This window comes from Hippichthys cyanospilos, chromosome 6, assembly GCF_059441005.1.
Source record: "Hippichthys cyanospilos isolate Australia breed blue-spotted pipefish chromosome 6, RoL_Hcya_1.0, whole genome shotgun sequence".
NCBI lineage: Eukaryota > Metazoa > Chordata > Actinopteri > Syngnathiformes > Syngnathidae > Hippichthys > Hippichthys cyanospilos.
Window position 1 is genome coordinate 17285831 of NC_142374.1, and position 14216 is coordinate 17300046.

General features: G+C 39.1%; 1 protein-coding gene and 1 long non-coding RNA gene across 6 annotated transcripts in view; one reads left to right on the plus strand and one right to left on the minus strand.

The window, feature by feature from the left end:
* Positions 1 to 8773, minus strand: part of trpm1b (transient receptor potential cation channel, subfamily M, member 1b) — a 25437-nt gene extending 16664 nt beyond the window's left edge. For 2 of the 5 annotated variants that reach the window (XM_088416540.1, XM_088416539.1), the window contains exons 1-3: positions 8590 to 8773; positions 6902 to 7032; positions 70 to 146 (exon numbers count right to left, since the gene is read on the minus strand). In XM_088416540.1, the coding sequence (XP_088272666.1) occupies positions 70 to 146; positions 6902 to 6973 (149 nt within the window). In that variant the 5' untranslated portion in view covers positions 6974 to 7032; positions 8590 to 8773. Of the gene's footprint in view, positions 1 to 69; positions 147 to 973; positions 2672 to 6901; positions 7033 to 8589 lie in introns of those variants that run through there. The other 3 variants (XM_088416541.1, XM_088416538.1, XM_088416537.1) reach the window with 2 other exon arrangements.
* On the plus strand, positions 6530 to 12666 carry LOC148422501 (uncharacterized). The gene is made up of 3 exons (XR_015865838.1): positions 6530 to 6659; positions 6916 to 7077; positions 11196 to 12666. It is a non-coding gene; the product is annotated as an uncharacterized LOC148422501 (long non-coding RNA).
* Positions 12667 to 14216: the final 1550 nt, after the last annotated feature.

The window sequence follows — 14216 nt, forward strand, 5'->3', positions numbered from 1 at the left end:
TCCACACAACAATATACAGTATTTCCAATTTTACAAATCGGCCGTCTATATTTAGAAGACGGAGATTACCTGGTGGTGTCCTTGGTGGGAAAAATATGAATGCATTCTCTTTTCAGAAACGTCCTCTCGATCCAAGCTCGCTGCGCCTGAGAAGAGAAAAGCCAGAAAAAGACAAAAGCGTTTGCGTCACTCTTTGTCACAGCAAAATCAGCCACCGAGATTCATCAGACGGCCACACACCGCGTCCAAAAAAAACGCTTCTCCTCTGATGCGCTTCCAAGTCGGAGCAGAAAATAACCTGAGTTGAGCGCAAGTTTTTCTGTGCCATTGTTGAGCATGAATGACTAATTAAAAGTAGAGCAAAGGGAGCCGGGCTTTCCAGGAAAGCGTTGGCAGCACTAAGTGAAAACAGTGGAAAAACAGAAACTTTTGTTTTCGCGGCTTCATTAGCTTCCACAATTTTCCTGCACTCATTTTTTTCTTTCCATTTAAGCTTTTCTAAGCTCATGTGCATCTGACTAAAAGACACGTCTAATGAAAAAAATAAAAATTAAAAAAGAATGAAAGAAAGATTAATTTGTAGATAATCTTAAAAAAAAGTATAAAAAAGCCCAGAACGTTGGGTCACATTGACCAAAATATTGGGTGTGTCCTTTATTGACCAATAATTGGGCTGCTTTTAATCCAACTATTTTTAGTTGGATATTATTAACTATTATTGTTGGTTATTTTTTGTATGACATTTTCAAACCAATTATTTAAAAAAAAAATCAAATTAATGAAATTAATATTGAGTAACACAAATGACTTCAATTGGACATTTAAATCTAAAATTAAGTATAATCATTTAAAAGAGTGTGTACGAGTCAATTAAAAAAAAAAAAAAAACTTTCTAACCACTTCCTAATTTTACCACAAAGTCAAATCTACATGATAGAAGTTGCAGTTTCAAGGCATTGTAATAGTTACTTACACAAAATCTTTTGATCTGAGAGCGGTCTCTGGGGAGCCGAAAAGTGAGCTGGAGCAGGAGCAGGAGCTGCTGGTGCTGCTGCAGCCTCAACTGAATCCCACAGGACATGACACTTGTTCACTTTATGAGGGCCAGCTAATATGATGAGCATGTGAGCGGGCCCTTTGTTCGGCCCAGTCTCATGACTCCAGTTCAAGGTAATCCTTTTGGGAGTCCCATGACCCCCTTTCCCCACGCCCGCAGGGTATTTTCACCCTCCGCTTGAACAAGGCACAATAAATCTGCTTTGATAAGCGGCCCCTAATCTCCCAATTTGTTCAAAATCTTTGCTTGGGTGTTGCCCTCACAGCAGTGTGGAAGAAGACGCTTGTTTGCGCGCCGTGACCACTTGATGCTCGCAGACTTTTCATTTGAAAACAAGCGCCTACCCCCCCCCTTACCATCCTTTCCAGCTACTTTGATTTCAACCCAAATTTGCATAATTGAGAGAATTGGATGCAGGCATTCTTTTGGGGGGGGCGCCTTGTTAAGACATGACTGCTCTCCAGCTGAGGGCAAGGTCAGTCAATACTAATTGCAGTTAATCTCTACTTCCACAGTGGAAAAATGATAACGCCAAGCAGTCGCCCAACTATCAAAACGTCAGTCAGAATTGGCAGTTCTGGAGCTTATTGTTTGTATGTGCGCAATGATGTCAAATGACAGCATAAAAGCGTGTGAATAGGGATGGCAATTAGGCCTATTTTAAGTTATCAAGGGCTTTGATTTCAAGTTATCAAGGGCTTTGTGGCGCTTGCTTAGATAAGCAGATGAGGAAGGCATTAGCTCAACTGGAACCTACCAGGCACAGTGGCAGATTTTTTTTTTCAACCTTCCCAACATGAAATGGTTGCACCAGCACTCCTTTTATGGTTGAACACTTGAGAAGCAGTGAAGGAGGGGGGGGGGCGCTCAAAAAGGCAAATTCAAATATCCCTAGCGTGACACGTTTTTTGGTTGAGCTCTGGGGGACGCTTTTAATTATAAAGGAGGCAAACAAAATACATTTTCAGAGAGTTTTGGCCAGTGTGACGCAGTTGTTTCAGCGTACTTAAACTCATTTGGCATGGAAGGGAAAACTCCACGCAGCTGCTTCGCTAGAGCTGCCTCCGAGCGCTTTAACGAAAAACCTTGAAGATTTGGATATACTAGCGGATCACATCGAGTCACACGGGGAAAATTAAGGAGAATTAAGGCAAGCCTGGGCACAATAAACAACATTCATTCCAAACATGCGGCAGTTAGGAAACAGAACAAGATAATGGATCATTGTGGAGGGATTTAAATTTCACTAGTTGTTTTAAACACTTTGGAAGTGATAGTTACACTAAAAGTATTCTTAACTCATTCGCTGCCATTGACGGCTATAGGCATAAATGAGCCGTTATAACTGGGCTGGCGGTGAACAAGATAACCTGGCAAAGTATGGAATATTTTTTGCATATCTATACAAGGAAGCTGTAAAATTTATCATCCACTGTAGGGCCATGTTTCCCAACATTTACCAAACTTGAGACATAAATGATGGATGCAACAACTTACTGTAATTTCCATATAAATTCATGTGAAGTCCACGTAAATTAGGAACTGATGCTAATTCAAACATTTCTACAAATCCAGTCACACTAAGTGCATATAAAGGATGCAATGCTGGCCCTCAAAAGATTTATACAACATATACATTTGCATACTGATCAATGGCATAATTGATTGCCTGATTGTTATCGCTTATGACATATAGCCAATCGCGATCTTGTGTAAAATGGCAAATATGGAATTTTCATCCACTGTAGGATTGTGAAGCAGGTCCGATTGGCATAAAGTCTAATAGACAGTTATATAATGGGTCAGTTATACCTTTGTCGCTGGCATAGATAGATGAAGTACGGCACATTTTGTCTAGCATTAAATATATATTTTTGAGACCAATTTTGTAAAACTGGGTGATTTTGGTGTAATTGTTGCCAATCAACGATTTCATATATATATAAATATATATATATATATATATATATATATATATATATATATATATATATATATATATATATATATATATATATATAAGGCTTTTTTTATATTTCAATTTTAAAATGCAAAATACCAATACCTTTTCAATAATCACACAGTCCTCATATGCGACTTGAGATATTCTGCGATACTGGCCTTTGTGTGCTGCGGTCACATGGGCAAGGTCTTCTGACCCGCAGCTTAGCGAGAAAAGAGATCACAGCCAATTTGTTCCACTGCAGTGAAAATTCCACGCACGTCACAAAAAACAGCAAGTATTCAATAATTGTTTTTAAGGACTTTGCTGTTTGCTAGTTTCTGCTCAGTGACAACAATTTCAATCAAAGTGACAGATCCTCATGTGTGCCCAAGGAGTATAGCGAGAGAAGAATAAGTGCAAGTTGAATTTGGTCATAAAGGATTTGGGGGTCAGTGTGGAATGTGATGTCACCAGGTTTGAAGATAAAAGCCACTAATTGCTTTGCTTTGCCGCTCAGTGGCGGCGCAGTTGGGAGTTTGATGCAGCGTGAAGTTAAGGAAACCCATGTGGAATCCGTTACTGTTTAAGGAATATCTCAGAGCCGCGCCGGATCCCATGAGGGCCTAACAAAAAGACGCCTTTCACCGGCTGACGCTTGACTTGGGGGGGAGTGGTATTTGCCCCACGAGATACGGCCTGGATCTCGTGGTAGACGAATTTGCGTTAACTATGAAACTAGCTGTTTTCGCCCAGTGTAAAAGCACTCAATTGTCATCCAGGGTTTGAAAATCCAGTTAGACGTCACATGAGAGCAACATGTCACTGATTAGCCTCGCCAGTGGACGCAGTCATAAGACAAGTTTTAAAGCAGCTATTCCCTTTTTGACACCGAGACAGGCCACTGTGAAAAATTTGATACAATTATCAGCAAAAACTAAGCCTCTTTATTTTGTACCAATTTAGAATCAATGAACTCGACGATAGCCTATTTTCAAAGTAAGAATGGCTGTCAAAACTTTCTTAAATAGTATTGATGTGTTTAGGATGCCTACTTTGGGAAGAAAAAAAGATTACAGATTTATTGGCAAGTTTATTTGAAAAAAATATCATGAATAGAATTAGTCACTTCCCATTTAATTTGAGTAACTGTCTTTTTCGATTCCCAGAATGCATTGCGTGGCCCAATTATGGATGTATTTTTTTTATGGGTGTTATGTGTTTGTTTGAGTAGTACAGGGAGTTGAAACAGTGTCATATTTATCTTTTTTTTTTTTCGCTGGTTGCTCATCTAATCATTGCTTGTTCAAATTCGAATTTGCTATATTTTGAATGATAGGGCCACAAAAAATTCATGATACATAATCCAGGGTTATGGTATGAATTTAGTATTTGTAAAATACAACTGCTCATAAACAACAACAGAAAATGATTAGAATACATAATGGTAAAAGGTAAAAAGTAAGCTGCAAATGCAGGTCATTTGATCGATTATTTTTGGCCGATGTTTGATGGGCCATAATCAACTGATTTAATTAGCCAGACAATTAATTGGTCAGGCCTGAGTAAAAAGATATTATCTTGTCAATAATACATTTCATGACTTAAGTATTTTTGAACAATCAACACTGTGAAAAACACATTTTAAATCTTTATTTAGAATGAATCAAAACAGGAAAAAGATGCTTGTTTTGCCCAGTGTTGTATTTTATGTGGCTGTTTTTAAAATTAGTTCAGTTCAGCAGTTCAATTAGTTTAGTTCAGGTACATTTTTTTAAACTAAAAATAAAATTAACAATTTAGCAGCTGCCAACAGTTATTAGCCCTAAGGCTGACCTCTGGCCTCGAGGCATCGACTCTGCTGACTTGGGCCTGACACGGTCACATGATCATCAATACAATGGGCAATTGTGGAGCCTTTAAAATCGGTGCATTCTTAAAGCACAATATGGAACGGGAAATTCGACTGATTTCAAAGAATTTACAGCCCCAACTTGAGGCAATCGATGATCTTAGTACATTTGTTTTGCAACAGCTGAGCCTGAAAGCTTGTGTTCCTTGGTGAAAGGGCAACAAGATCAGCAGGGCCCACTTGTGCGCTGACTCACACGTGATCTTATGAAAAAGACCATGTTTGTCAAGTCGGGATCACTTCCTTCAATAAGAATGATTGTTTTCAAAATAATTCAAAGGATGCACAGTTTTGAGAATTAATGAAACATTTACGCCTATCTGAGCTGAACTTTTTTGCACCCCACTCATGTGTTTCTGGTGAGAATATAAGGCACAAATTGATCATATTATTTTCAAACAAAAGATCATAAATGACTAGATTAATCAAAAGGTATGGGCGTGTCATTTTTCACAGTAGCAACTAAGAAAAATTTGTGAGAGACTGGAAGATGCAATGTATTGAATTCATGAGAAGAATGAATGAACTAGCACCCACAAATTTCTGATGTTATGGATGCAAACATGTTGAATGTGTCTTTAAAATACACCGTGTATCCTCATCACATTAAAGATTAATGTTATTATTTTTTTATGGATATAAACTCTTCACTTTCGCTACTTTAAGTAGATTGTCTTCAAGGTTATATGTTGATGACACTAAACGTTGCATCATCTAGTATGTAATGTGGCTCATATTCCTTGAATGTATGAAAACAAAATTAATTATTCATATCCTTGCCAAATTATGAGATGGCATTAGAAAGGGTGAAAGAATGTCTTTAATTGTACTAGATACTTTAGTAACCCCCCCCCCCTCCAAATTGCCAATTCTGTTATATTTTACAACATACCTAAATAATAAATATTCATTCCCATTCTGCTCAGAAAGATTGTAAATGTACACATAGGTCAAAGCTAAATTTCTTGAATGGCGTCAAGAATTGTTTTACCCAATAAATGACTCAGATAAGACATACAAAATCATGTCTAAAGTATTGATTAAAAAAAATGTTCTTATCAAACTCAAGTTCATTTTCATAGCACTTAAAAAAAGAAAAAACACCACGCTTGTAAAAGGATGTTGTGCAGAATAAAGACAAAACAGAGAACACATGATGAAGTAATAATATTGGTAATAGTAAAAGTAATGGTAATAGTAAAAATAATAGTTTAAATATTCATTTTTAATTTAAATACTAAATATATACAAAAAAGACGTTCATTCATTCATTCAAAGCCATTCTAAAATGTATAATTGTTCATATGTGTAGCAAAAATTCCTTGAAATTAATAAAAATATAAATAATATAAGTAAAAGATGCATTTTACAGGCCTACTCTTTGTGAAATTCAATCAGGACAGCAAAATCTGTGTTTAACAAAAAAAGAAATAAAATAAAGTCTTGATAATTTCCCATACTTGATGCTTGTGCTATAATTTGGGAACATACCCTCAGTCTGAACCCAGATTAGACGCGTGATGTTATACACAAAATTACAAACTGCATTGCTTGCTTTCAAGGACGTATTAATAGGGAGTGTTAATCACATGAAAGCAGACTTTATAGAAACATATCACAGGACTTTAATCTGCCCCGCTCGCCATACTGGACCATTACGAAGGATTAAAAAGCAACGAGCAGCTCTTACTTGAAACCTGCTCGGCTTCGCTTAACAGTATGTTTGCAGCGGTTGCCGCGCACAACATGTGAGTGCCACAACACGCTGCGTATGATCGGCAGTCCTGAATTGTGATTGGTTACCACGAACCGTGCACTTTGAATACGCTCCATGCGGGACGTGATGCAACAAGAGCATTTCTTAAACGTCAAATATCATGTCAAAGTGAACACCACCATGTCTTTTATCGGACCGCATGCTAAAATATAAATTAAAAAAAGGATTTTATTCGTGATTTGACTTGTAAGCCATTTATTAAGAGTTTCCTACCTTCTGCGAGCCAGACGTGCTGCGTTTGAGGGAGGTCCTCTTGAAGGTGCCACTGGGACCCTTGGGGTCCATGTTGAAGATGCTGGAAAGGGTCCAGGGAGGTCAAGGCCAACATCAGCTCTCGAGAGCCACTGCGGAAGCGAGACGGCACAAACTGTAGTCACGCGTGGCGAAAGGTGAGCATCACTGAGCGCTTCTTCTCCCCTCACGCCGCTCAGTGCCGACTGACAAGACACACATCCCAACCGGGGATATAAATCACTCGATGGCATACTTGACACATAGACCCTTTTCCTCTGCCGCGCATCCCGTAATCAGGATTAATGCGGCCGGCAGTCTCCGAGTCTAATGGATAGAGCTTTATTAAATGGTTATTGAAGGTAAATCTACTTTGGCACACCACAAGCCCCCAAAAAAGGCTTAGTGCAACCATGCAAGCTGTGAAGCTAAAGTTAGCAGGCCGAAAGGTTGTCCTAGCACTGAAAGTTCGAACAATTACTCTACCGGTTTAAACTCAAACATAAAACAAAGGACTTTAAAACATAAAACAAAGCACTTTTAAGTTGTGTATTCAAAACAACCATATAGTGTGACAATTTGGACCATCTAATCATCTAGTTCATTTCGGTTTTGTTTAATGATTATGCTATTCTGAAATGTCTTATACTATAATTTTTTTATCACTTAAAAATGTGTTTTGTCTGATCACCTGATTGCTTTAAGACCAAAACTATACTTTATTGAACATCCAATGAAAATCGGCAGCACTACCTGTGCAATACTGCATTTTATGGAATCGGCTTTTTAGCTCATGTCTGATTTATACTTCCCCCTGGTGGCCATGACGCATACCCAGGTTTGAAAAAATGAATGACAGTTCATTTCAATAACGGGCGGGGGATATATTATTTTTATGGGCTGTTTTGGGTTACAAGTTTGGTCAAAGAGCAAAGTGAACTTTAAAGTCAAGCGACTAGATTTTGCTCGTCTAATGTAAACGGGAATACATGTGTAAGGGGCCGCTCTCAGTATGGCGTACCTATTCACTTCTGCATTATCTTTATAACAGTCAAATACGTAAATACAGCGTTTATTAGTATACGTAAATACAGCGTTTATTAGTGCTGCTCTGTCGTAATGTAGACGATGAGTTTGCTTTCACTACTCGAGACCGACTTCAAATTCAAACAAAGAAATCTAAATAAGCACTGAATGCAATTGATTCTCATACATGTGTATCTTCTTCCACAAATATTAGAGATTAATGGGGGACGAAAAAAACGAATTCAGAAATCAAATCTGTCCTATCGTAATAAATCAGCATTGAAAGCAGTTTCTTACATCTATGCATATTTTATACAACATCGCCCCTTACTGGATGCGAGCTGTAAATGTTGAGATTACATTAAACTTAACAAATTCTATATTTTACAATTTACATGTTCTGTTCTATAATTAGCATCTGCTGCAGTTATCATATAAGGAATCTTTTATTAAATATTTTGAAAAAATGAGCTGCATTTAATTAACGTTCAGTGTTTCACGTTGGATAAACAGTTATTCAGTTCTCCTTTGCCTGAAATGGAATATGAAGCCCAATTCACTTAAGTCAGGAAAATAGCATTTGCAGGTTTTAAATGAGTCAAACGAAAGCACACAACATCCCACATCACACAGGCAAATATTACCTGATTTGGACAGAGAAGAAGGTCGTAACACATATTCCTCCAGTCATGTTGACAGAACAACCTCATTTTCAACAAAATAAGTCCCATAAAAACTACACTAACAGAGGCATGTGTACTGACAACCTCTCGTAATGGATAATACTTCAATTCTCTGCGTAAGCAAACACTAAAGAGCTTTATCGTCGGTTAGTGGCTTTGAATTTGTAAGCGGAGATTATTTAATACTTCAGAGGAGATGATGAACAAAGGGAGACAAAATATTCGTCAAAAATAATTCAAGCATTATAAAATTACACTCAATTCATTTTTTCAATAGAACATTTGAATTACATGGAAAGTAGCAAGGAAACTAGTGGTTAACATCTGCTTCAGTTCTGACGATATTTTTTAATATCGCTCAGGCCTTCCTCCACCATTAGGTCAGCGTTCACGTTTTTGGGACATTTTCGTTGGGTGATATAAACAACTTTAACCACACGATGGCGCTCTCAACGCTCATAGTTTTTTGTTTTTTTTTAACTCATGACCACGAGGTCACAGGGGATATTTGGTGATTCTTTTTTCCCCACAGTGATGTGTATAATTTAGCTCATGTTGTGTTTTGTCCATCAGTGCAGCCAAAACCACGGGAAGAAATCACATACTGACAGAAACGATTAGGGGAAACAGCTTGGATGTGAACCTTTTGGAAAGAGAAGCATTTAATTACAGGTGGACCCTAAAACAACAAAAACACATCATGATGCTGCTTTGTTGATTTATGCAATTACTTGCGGAGGAGATCTGCACTCACCTGCACGGACAACACAATACTACTGGCGTGTTTTTGGCGCCGCCGCTCATCACAACAACATGTTGGTTGCTGGGGAAACAGACTACACACACACACACCTAAGACACACTGGGGTGTGTTCGGTCCCTCAGTGCGGCTCGTGAATGCAAACAGCAGGTAACACGCTAATAAATAGGTTGAAAAACACAATGGCGAGTATAAAAGGAGATAAAGAAAAACAGTTGATGATGTGAGGCTACGGACGTCTCATTTTTCATGACAGACTAAACACATGGCTGGACGGTGAGGCCAAGAAATTGTGGTTTGTTAAGAGGAGGTCATGTTCGGACATGTTCTCTCTACTTTATGTTCATAGAGAGCATTGCAGTTATTCTAAACGTGCCATTAGTTGAAAACTTGAGGAAACAGCGCCCCGCCATGCGTCGACTCTTGAAGATTGACCATCATCGTTTTGGAATTTTAAGACAATTTTCAACAGGATTATCATCATATGCAGTAGCTTACCTAACTGTACTGGAAATATTTTAAGCAACATTTTGTTATAAAACGTTTTGCATAACTGAAATCTACTCAAATTTTGAAGAGGCAGGCAGAAATGATTAAAGAAGATTGTTGAAAACAGTTGAATTTGTGCTTTGACCTTAAAAAGACACAGACTCAAACAAACACTCAAATGGTCACAAAAAAGCAATACACACGCCTATCTCACATCCCGTCACTATTATGGCGCACCTGGAGTGTCAAATGTGGTGGTGCCAAGTCTGCCCCCTGCAGGAGGGCTGTAATGTGCCAACCCTACCTACACATGCTATCCCGAGTCATGTATTAATGTACGCCTGTTTGTTAAGTTTGAGAGCCAAAATCCATACTGCGTGTGAAGTTTTCCAAGTTATACAGACATCTTGTGTGGCATTTCACAACAGGTTTGTTTTCCTTTTTACTCTAAACTTTTAAGTTGCTTTCCAATGTTTATGACTTGGAATTTTGAGGTTCATCTGTAAATGCTCCACATATCCTGCCCGTTACTGTTATGTTTACAAATGAATAGTTAAAAAAATATAAACTGCATCTCACCATGTAAATGCAGTCATTGCGACTGTAAATATCAGAGGTTGGGAATATTACTGCGGTAGAGTCAAAATGCATTCTGGGACAAATTAAATTAAAGCTCTAACATTAGCATTAGTAAAAGCAATGATGTAGAGAAGAGGATCACCTTATATAATAAAGTGGGGCTTTAGAGTAATCTAGGTCAAGACTAAAAGCTGCTTGCATGCATCTCAAAAGAAGCCACATTTTGATGTCTGGGGCTCAAAGATGGCTAAAACAGGGTCAGGGGGTAAGGGTGGGAAAAAAGTGAAGTGCTGTCGAAAGAGAGGTCTGCGTGCTCGTAGGAGTGGTCCCTCGCTGCTCCTCCGTCAGCACAAATGCATTTTAGGGAAGTAGACAGAAACGAGGCGTGGCAGAGTAGTGCGCGACTCGTGGCTAACGACTTCCTCGGTGGAGATGAAAACAGCCTTGGGGCACACACACCCTGAGGATGGCTTTATTGGACATACCAATTCCCGCAGGAGAGATGCATACCATGAGTTTTCTTCTCGCTCCACATCTCTATTTTGCTCTTCTGAAAGCACATGCTGACATAGGGCACTTCCAACGTTGACCTGGGGCCCACACAAAGGTTAACAGGGAATCCATATGCCGGGTAGAGGGGGCTTTAAAACAATTTCCCTTGACTTGCAGGAAGCCCGTTGCACATATGTCCTACTAAGTGGCTGCTGCAGTTTGGTCAAACTCTTGTTTGTGATTGCAGGGTCTTGTTCTGTCAGAGCGGAAAGCCCATAAGCTGTTCCCAGAGAGCAGAGAGGAAGATCTTCTCACTGGGAAAAAGGGATCTGGTAGAGCCCTGCGCTCAGCTGCGCAAACTTCCACCAGCAGCTCATCGTCCAACAACACCAAAAAAACAGATGTGGGACTCATACACCAGAGACGGACATTTATAGCGATGGGGTTTTGATCAAAGGAGGACTTGAACTTCATTCCAACTAAAGCAATGTTGGAGCAAATTATTTGTGATGAGAGCCATAACTTGAATGCTCAATTTGTTCATTTGGGTGTGTACCGTTGCCTTTAAATCCGCTCAAGGCAGTGATGCAGATTTGTAAATGATTGTTAAACATCAAACTCAAAGCCTCAGTCTCTCCATCTTGAAAACGGATGCACTTCCTGACAGTCACGTGAGCTGTTGAAAAGAGCAAGAAACAGTCTTGATTTGCACAGTATGTGCTCGCTCATCAGGGATAAAACTAAAAACCCAAGCCATATTTTAATTGAGATAAATCGGAGGGACGTTAACAAGCAGAATCAATAGTCAAATGTGGCTCTCATTACATTACCTCTTCGGCCTAAGGGCTCTTGTAAAGCAGATAATTATTCATGAACCTTTTTCCCCCCTCTAATATTTCCCAGACTTCAGCTGTCATGGACAGCTGCCATAGTGGCTCAAAATAATCCAAATTGATGTTTCTAAGAAAGGGTCATCAGTAAGATCCGACATGCAAAGGCCATAAGCTCTGGTGCTTCTTCTCACTAAAAACATCCAAGCAAGATTACAGTGGTGCCTCTACTTACGATTGCCCCTTGTTATGAAAAATCCAGGTTACGAAATAATGAGACATGAGAGACCAAGACTCGAACAAGAATGTAATGTAATACATCTCTACTTGCGATGTCTTCCCTTCTAATAAGTATTTGTTGCTGTTTTTGACACACTTGGATTAATTAATGATATGCCAACTTGTTCACAAACGAAAGGCACGAGTTCTTCGCAGTAATGTTTACTGTGGTCTTGCACTTCATCTTTACACGCTTCATGCACACTTTCCACCAACAGTACACATTGTAGGACTAGCTAACATAAAACTGACATTAGCTACGGCTTACATTGCACATATTCGCGTAAAAACACATACTGTACAGACCACTTTGGGCTGCTGTCAACAAACCGCAAAACACCTCCTCTTGAATCGTTAGTTAGCTAGCGTACTGTCACATGTGATGTTAGCGTGGTTAGCACATTAGCATAACATACAGGAAGTACTTTGCATGACCTTAAACTAAAGTAAACTTGCTCAAAATGATCCCAAAATAAATATTATTTCTCCTGTGGACTTGTTACTGGAAATGTAAAATAACAATGTACAAATAAAACACCTAGACAAACGTCTCTGCAAGTACCATCTCAAGGCAAAGAAATGAACTGCCATGTCATGTAAAGTAGAGGAATACCACAAAGGCCTTTGTTTTTGCTCACAATACAATCAGGGCTAGTACAACACTTGTACATCGCACTTTCTTTCTACAAATGCATTGCTTCGGATTGAGGCATCCAAGCACGCAACAGTGATGGTGGAGCAGCAAAGACATTGGCCGGCCCCAATTCTGATTCTGTTGCTGACACAAGGAGGCTCCATGTGGTCAGTTTTTCCCTCTATCTGTCCTTTACAGAAACCCAGTACATTATAGATACCCCGTTTTTTTTTAATGCCCTAAAAGTGACCCAAAGTGTAGGTCTATATGTGCTCAGCCAATGAAAATTCAAATAAATCAGTATTTACTTAAATGTGGGTTGATTGGCTTCAAATTCAATTGAACCATTGACGTGACCTTTGCGATAACTCCCTTCCATGAGTCACTGGGTATCACCCTAAGGGAACACTTAAGATCAACCGCAAATTTCATAACGTGACACCCAGGCGTCTTATTGCCACACCCCAACTGCACGCAGAGGTGTTAAATAAGATAAAAGACATGCTCCTGATAAACGCTAACACATTTTATGTCACTCGGTAAACCAGATTTACAAGTTTCGGTTTTGCTTTCAGTGGAGCCCACTTGATTATGAAAATCTGATCATAGATGACCTTTGAAGCCAGCAAAGTGATTTACCGATGAACTTTAACAACTTCAACATCATGTGAGAATAAATGCAATCTAAATAGAGGCGATTAAACTATTAGCTCATAATACTCTAATGTAACCAATTGTTTTGCGCACCCACGTTTTATAGCCTTGTTTTCCATTTTGACATATCAATTTCGACTCGACTTTTGATTATCTTCAAGTTGCCGTACTGAAGATGACTTAACATAATGAAGATACTCCTAGATCAAGCAAGCGAGAAGCTGTGTAATCTTCAAATTTCCACATAATCCAGTGGAGAAAGACTGTAGGTTTAACGCAAAGTCTTTCACAGAGCTCGCTCCATCGTTTATACAGGCTGCAGGCAATCAGCTTCTCAGTGATTGTCAGTGGTGTTTCAGACCATAAAGCCCAAGTCAAAGCAAGTCGACAAGCACCTGTCTAATCCTGCTGAGCATAGCAGCATTGTCATTATCTATGGGTGCTTGCTTGCAATGGTAATTACTACAGGCCAGGATGATCCCAAACACAGATGGCGTTTGGAGACTGAGCAAATGGCAGAAAGGTAATCATCTGGGCCGGTGGAAAGAGACAAATCTTTGTCGAAGACTCGCGCTGACTCAAGATATAATATTTACTCTAGCGACGATTTGACGCTATGTTAACTTACAAAAGTTGTTTTAGTGGATTTCATTAGGGGGAATTCTGGAGAGCCCTGCAATTGGCTGGCTACCAGTTCAGGGTATCCCCCTTGTGAGGATAAGGAGCTCTAGAAAATGGATGGAAGTCTGGAGATGGGTTGGTTACAGATACAGCTTAAGTTTGAAGACTGTCAGACTTTCTTTTACATCAGCATATTATCATCTTTCTCAGATTACAAGCCACAATTTTTTTCTCATGATTTGAGCCCTGC